At 35.8% G+C, this 7,165-nt stretch overlaps 1 protein-coding gene across 1 annotated transcript; it reads right to left on the bottom strand.

The window, feature by feature from the left end:
- Window positions 1-366: 366 nt before the first annotated feature.
- Window positions 367-4,045, bottom strand: LOC127252630 (ras-related protein Rab7-like). Its single transcript, XM_051276894.1, has 7 exons — window positions 3,794-4,045; window positions 3,471-3,497; window positions 3,294-3,393; window positions 2,748-2,894; window positions 1,815-1,895; window positions 1,157-1,305; window positions 367-665 (listed from the first exon to the last, which is right to left on the bottom strand). The coding sequence occupies exons 1-7, from the start codon at window positions 3,844-3,846 to the stop codon at window positions 599-601; spliced, it is 624 nt and encodes a 207-aa protein (XP_051132851.1). The 5' UTR covers window positions 3,847-4,045; the 3' UTR covers window positions 367-598.
- Between the last annotated feature and the right edge of the window lie 3,120 nt (window positions 4,046-7,165).

Here is a 7,165-nt window from a genome sequence, read left to right as displayed (position 1 = left end):
AACAATTCTTCGTATCTTCACTATTGTATCTCTTGTTCTATCCTTACTTCCTATACATACTACTAATTTGAATATCACATCACTCATTCTGGATTTGTATATCTACCATCTATATACATGTTCTTGAATCTTACTGTGTGTGTATTTCAGTTAAGCCTGAATTTTGTACCATTCAGTTAATTACAACTTATAAGCTATACCTACGAAACAATAATAATAAATAAATGAGGCGAGAATGAAATAAAATTAAGATTTGAAAGATATTAATCTACAGATTTTGTATTATTGGATCGCCTGATGGACTGATTATTAAAGATGATGCCATGAATCAATCATCTGAGTAATTAATTTTGAACCAAGTGAACGTTAGCGCCAAACAGAACGGAAAATTAATAACAATAATAATAATCCAATCCAATCCAACAAACATGAATGAATTGAGTTTGGGCGGAATGAAATAAGGTAGGTAGGTAGGTAGGTAGGTAGTGTACAAACGAAACGAATAAAGACACCAATTTGCTTCATAGTTAGTACACAAGAAGGAAGAATCAGAGATCCTGCTCGCTCCATCTTGCCCATCATTTTTATCCAACTCTGTTCAACACTCGCATCCGCCTGATCTTTGCTGACTTCTGCTACTCACATCAATCGTCTCCGGAAGGTAGCTTACATTTCCAACAAAAAACGTGAGCACGGACAAACTGGTTCGTGTTTTATAGGATCAACCACAGTAGACAAAAAATAAAGTAAAATTTCGCATGCAAATATTATTCTAGCAAAATTGCATGCAATTCACTTGTGTTTGAATAATTAGCACCACACTCCCTCAAGATTGCACATCCCCTAAAAAAGGATTTGTACAATATTTTTAAATCACGGGGAGAATGGTATAAACTTTTCAAACTAATTGCGTCTATTATTCTTCGCTATGATGATAGTAGGGAACAACCTAGCACGTACTGAACAATTTTGAGAAATATCGTGCACAACTAATTTGGTTGGCAGAAGAAAGAGTGAGTATACGCACAAATACACTTGTATGGAAGTTCCATGTTATGTTGCCAACGAGAATGGCATGAGAGAAGAGATTCGCATATGGTACCAGGGAAATTTTCAAGTAAAAAAGATGATGCAGGGTGGGTGTGATGATACTCACATTTCTTCTTCTTCTTCACCGCTCTTCAAGGCATTGCTAGCAATGACCTGAAAAGCTTCTTCGACATTGGTGCCTTCCTTGGCAGAAGTTTCAAAGTAAGGAATATTCCCTTTTGAGGCACACCATGCCCGTGCCTTTTTCTCAGATACCTGAGGCAAAACAAACAAAGTGTGAATACATACCCAACAACAGTAGGAAACCAAAGTGCATAGACAAATAAATTACAAATCTATAGTAAAGTGAAAAACTGTCATTGTTCATCATTATATGAGAATTGAATGTAAATCCAAATGGACAGTGGACGTGCTCGCTTGTGAATCACAATAAAGTAAGTTTTCTTTTGACAAACTTCCCTAAATTTCTTTTCTTTTGACAAACTTCCCTAAATTTCTATTATTCATCAAATTTCTCCTAAAAAACATCAAATCAAATACTTATTTTTTATTTTTTAAAATATACTAAAAATTAAATCTACATTCAAAACATCACATCAACACCTATTTATATCACATCATACAACTATTCCAATTCAAAAATTTTATACATCAAGTGTTTGAATAATAGCATAACAATAAGAAACAGAACACAGCGGGAAGGTAGCCAAATAGAATCATGGCAGGAAAGCCTATGATATACAAATGCCGAGAGGGGATATTACCACTCTACTATTTCCACCATCCACGTCAACCTTGTTGCCAATCACGATGAATGGAAAATTTTCAGGATCTGACGGGCTAGCCTGGAGTGAGATTTAAGTGTCATTAGTATATCTCTGCTGGTCCCCTTCTCACAATCATATGATTGATAATTGAAACAGAATATAATAAAAATTCTTTCCTTTTATAAAGAATATCCAACACTGCATACATGAATCAATATATAATGGTGATGTAGAGATTCAAGTGACATTATGACTATTTGAGTGCTCAACTTTTATCTTTATTTTATATATGCTCTATCATGGAAACAACCAGCTTCATGCTCCTCTCCTACAAGCAACTAATGAAGAAACAATAACAACCCATATTTGAAACTGCACTAGTTCAACATGACTTTACCATAGGGTAATTAAACACCCTACTTTTCTTCATACAGAATGAGGTGATATGTAAATCATATAGCATAACAAAGCAACATGATTAGGAAATATCATCAAAAGATCTAACTGAGCATGGTATGTTCATGTTCTGTTGAAAGACGTAAACATGATAAAATTAGCACTAATGCATTGAATCTTATTTCAGTAATGTTTACTTTGAGTTAAGAAGACAATCCAATGCTAAAACTAGCAGTAGTATTAGTTGGAATGTTAGCAAATAAAGTCATAACCATTAAGAGTTAATTTCAGGTATTTAGAAGAAGGAGGTACAAGGAAAACAAGAGAATACAACGAACAAAATTATTCCATAACTATTAGTTCTATATGTTCAAAAAGGATTTTACCATTCATAATCATAAATATTCCATTATGATGTTGGGCTTATTTGTTTATTTTTTATTAGTAACATTGTCTAAATTATATTGAGTAGAAACATAAATCTCAATCATCCGAAGTGCAACAATTAGGACTGTAAGAGACCACCATGCACACCTGCAGTAAAAACTCCTCCCTCCAGTTGTTAAGATTATCGAATGATTTCATCATATTGACATCATAGACAAGAACACAGCAATCAGCACCACGGTAGAAAGCAACCCCCAGGCTCTGAAATCTCTCCTGCCCAGCTGTATCCCATATCTACTTAAGCAAAATATCATCGGTGAGTGAGTAGCATATGAATTCATTACCATGTAAAGTATTGCACACAAAAATACAGTGAGTTCTAAGAACAGTACACAGCCTCCGCATCATTTCCCTACTGCTATAAGACAAAAACAGCTATATCTTAAATCAAGCTAAAGAGAAAACGAGAGAAACCCTGTCATCAAATAAAGACATACAGAGGGTACTTCAGCAAAATATCAATCCATGTGTCATGCCATAGGAAACCAAAAACTTGGAGAAATCAATCCATGCTAAACTCAAGAATATTTATGCACAGAAGGAGTACATTACAGCATGATAACTAAATCCATAAGCACCATAACGTATGGCAGAACATTGCAGTCCTAAGGAAATAAACGAAGCCAACCCTACCTGTAAAGTGAAAATCCGATCCTCAAACTGCACTTCCTTTGTCAGGAAATCTGCCCCAATTGTCGCCTTGTACTGCGCGCTAAACTTCTTATTCACATATCTTTAGTCAAAAAATCAAGGAAACATTAAAGGAACAAGAAACACACTTTACAATAAACGAATTTTTAGTGAGGATACTGGTTCATCAATGAGGTCTTGCCCACCCTGCAATTCACCAACCAAAATTGGAAAAAATCACCAAACATTTGTGAATCAATAAAAAATCTAAATCCAAAGCACAAGACGAGTATTTGGATAAAAATACTAATTGAGCAGATCAATCAACTTATTTGGCTTTCTTTTTAGAGCATCAAATTCAAGTCGCACAAGACCTACCGAACAAAAATTTTGAAATCCTCTGAACCTAAAAATTTTAAAGCGAAAACAAAAGCCGGTCCGAACTGAATCGAATACCAAATTTAAGTACGAACACAAAATTAAAGCAGGAAAAGAGCACGGACCCGCTGTCGCCGAGGATGATGACCTTGAGGAGAGCTCTTCTGCGGGATGGCATCCTTACGGGTGGGTTCGGGCTGACCCGATATGAATTCTCGCAGAATAGAGATTTCTCCCTCTCTATCTCTCTCTCTCTCTCTCTCTCTCTCTCTCTCTCTCTCTCTCTCTCAAATTGAATTGAGGATGGGCTTGGCTCGTTCGTTGCTGCTGCTGCTGCTCCTGCAGGTGTTACTCTCAGAGCCAGCGAAGCGAAGCAGGTCTTATTGGGGGCTCCCAGTTCAGCATCTAAATTGTTGGTGCGATCCTGGGAGCTGGGCTCCCGTATGATTCGATGCAATTAGTTGGGGTTTGATTAGATTTAAAGATATTTGCGGATAATTTTGTCATTTTGAAAATAATAATAATAATAATAAATAAAGTAGAATTTTATAAATAAGAATTACTACTAGTATTATTTATGGGAATATTAATGTTAACTTTGAAAATTTAAAAAATAAAAAGTAAATTTTCAATTATTATTCAAATTTAATTGTTTGAACTTTAAGGAAAAATCTCATAAGGCTGAGATTAAAAGTGTGATATAAAGTTTGTTGGATTTTATTCGACTTTCTAAAATATTGTTGTACTTAATTCAAGTTTTAAAAAGTTTTAAAAATAAATATGGTGTGTGCGGTCCAAATTTTTAATTTTTTTTTTTTAAAATTTAGATGTATTCTATTCAAATTTTAAAAAGTTTTTAGTGTATTTAACAATATATCAATTTTGTTGAATTCTTTAATAAAATTATTAACAAATTACACTATATAGAATATTTGATTATAAGATGAGATTTCAGTATATTTTCAAAATATAAAAAAAATATACTTGTGTTATTTTATTTATATCATTAATAACTATTTATTATTTTATATGTATTTATTATTTAATTATAATAATATCAATATGATACAAAAGTAAGATGTAAATATAAAAATTACAAATACTTTAAAATTTTATATATTTGAAATTGTACCCACTCAAAAATTAAATGGACCAGTTCAGTGAAAATGCAGCCCAAAAAACGAGGTGACCTCCGGGCGTAGAGCCATCTACGGCAGGGGTGAGTATTGGTCGGTTCAAACCAAGAAAATCGAATTTTTTTTCGGTTTGGACTGTTCGGTTAATTAGTTCGGTTCGGTCCAAAATCATATTCATAAATTTCGATTTTGGTTCGGTTATGATTTTCAATTTTTAATTTTGATTAACCGAAAAAATCGCAACTTTTAAAAATGATAAAAAAAAATTATATATTAATAAATAATATATATTATGATTTTGAGTATTTTGATTTAATTATATATTAAAAATATATATTAATAAATAAAAGTTCGGTTTCTTTGGTTTCTTTGGTTTGGTTTATTTGGTTTTGAAAAACTTTGGTTGGATTTCAGTTTCAATTTCTATAAACCGAAAACCGATCAAAATTAAAAGTTCGGTTCGGTTTGAACCGAACCAACCGAATTCACACCTCTAATCCACGGTCCGACATCCAACTATGGCTGGCCAGATCGACGAGCGAGCCTGGTGACTTGCCTGGGCGATTGTGTAGGAAGACCAAGCTGGAAGTGCAGACAACGTTGAAGGTGAAGATGCACAGATCAGTCTCTGCAGTTGAAGGCCCGAATGTAATGAAATCCAGCAGAGTTAGCCCAACATTTGCAGCGGCTAGGAGCTTAGAAATGATCCAGAGGCCCAAGGACCCAACTGGGTTGGCCCAGTCCAAGCAGCAATCGAGAAGGTGGCCTGCAGACTTATCCAGCAAATGAGAGGAAGGTTGTTAAAGTGGTTAGAGAAAAAAGTGGAATAATATTTTAACCAAAAAGAATTCAAAAATTAACAATAAAATTGGAGATCATTGCAGATCAGATAAGACACACCCATTCATTATGAATCTTCTTTCTTTTTTCATAAATTTTCTCTACATTATTTTTTTTGTATTTTTTCCAGATTTTTTACAGCTTTTTTTTCATTAATTCCAATTTCTTTTTTCAACTTTGTTCTTATTTTCACTACAAAAAAATAATATATTTGTAACAGAATTCCGTCCCTAAAGTTCACGTAGCTAACGTAATTTCATTCCTAATTCCGTCTCTAATGTCATTAGTAACGGAAAAAATAGATTTAGAGACACAAATATTTTGTTACAAAAATGATTTTTTCTTGTAGTGTTTATTAGCCTTAATTTTACCTTCCTTTTACATTAATTATTTAGATATCGCGAAATAGCCCAGATCTTTTCTTGAGGAGGCCGGGGAACCCTTCAAAGAAATCAATTCCGACAGGCTTTTCCGATTAAGCCGTCAGTGGCGATTTTATACGACAACATAATTGGCACGCCCGGTGAGACACCAACGTCTCAACTTTTGCATGCAACTTTATAAGAGAATTGATGTTGCCAACGATTGCAGAGATGTTTAAAAACAAAGAAATCGTCAGCGATTCGTCATCCCGCCCTGCATCTGAAATTTTTCCACATTATGAGGCGTCCACAGCTGCTGGAAGGTTGGATCAGATTATCAACCTTCCTGTCAGCTTACTTCAAGAGCAAATTCGTAAGGAAATTCGGTCATCCCTTCACGGATCCACTCTGGATCTATCTCGGTACATTACCGAAGTTCTGAAACCCACCATCTAGAACGAATTTGCGCTACTTCTAGAGGAAGAAACTCAAAAAAGCAAGGCCCAGAAGGTAGATTCCAGCAAGCCCGATATTTGGCCTCCGTGGGCCTTACAACCAGCTTCACAGCAGATCCGGCCTCCTAGGTACTTAAGTATGTCCATGTTACTCTATTCAGTAGGGGTGCCGGATCTAGAGAACCTCCAATCACCACCCAGAAAGTCAGAAAATCTCGGGCGTCATCCGGGCAGGCTTCCTTTGGGCCGCCTTCAACCGATGGATTTTGGATGACCTTCGGGTTAGTCCCATCAGTACCACATGGGCACAATAATCTTTTATTTTCTGGAACCACTTTCAGTATCCTAGTCCCCACTCCAGGCCTTCGAAGAAACTCAATGGTCAGACAAGAAACCTCCAATGCATAGGGGGCAGGGCCGACAGCGATTCCAACACCTTCCTTGGTCCCAAAGCCATTTGGAATGACTTGGGAACCAGGGGGACTAGTCCTAACACCATCCCAATATACTGGGGGGCAAAGAGCTGTTGGGGAAGGTCGATTTGCTGCTGGTTCCGGGCTGTAATAAACCTACGAATATCTTGCCCAACCAGTCCTAAAAAATACACCATTGTAGCAGGTTTCAGTCTTTAGAGAACCCACAGAAGGCTCCCGAGTTCGTTTCCCACAACGGGGACCTACTCATCAAGTCTTCCCGCTGTCGGC

The sequence above is a fragment of the Andrographis paniculata genome, unplaced genomic scaffold (genome assembly GCF_009805555.1).
Source record: "Andrographis paniculata isolate CXL003 unplaced genomic scaffold, ASM980555v1 Contig46END, whole genome shotgun sequence".
NCBI lineage: Eukaryota > Viridiplantae > Streptophyta > Magnoliopsida > Lamiales > Acanthaceae > Andrographis > Andrographis paniculata.
The sequence above is the reverse complement of the archived record's forward strand: the minus strand, read 5'-3'. Positions and strand labels throughout refer to the sequence as shown.

Excerpts from the sequence above, each read along its gene's own strand:
- LOC127252630 (XM_051276894.1), bottom strand. The coding sequence starts at position 3,846 with ATGCCATCCCGCAGAAGAGCTCTCCTCAAGGTCATCATCCTCGGCGAC. Across the intron at positions 1,896-2,747 it reads GGGAGGAGTTTTTACTGCAG|GCTAGCCCGTCAGATCCTGA; the intron begins GTGTGCATGGTG and ends ATCTCACTCCAG. Across the intron at positions 666-1,156 it reads GGTGAAGAAGAAGAAGAAAT|CTACCTTCCGGAGACGATTG; the intron begins GTGAGTATCATC and ends TGGAAATGTAAG.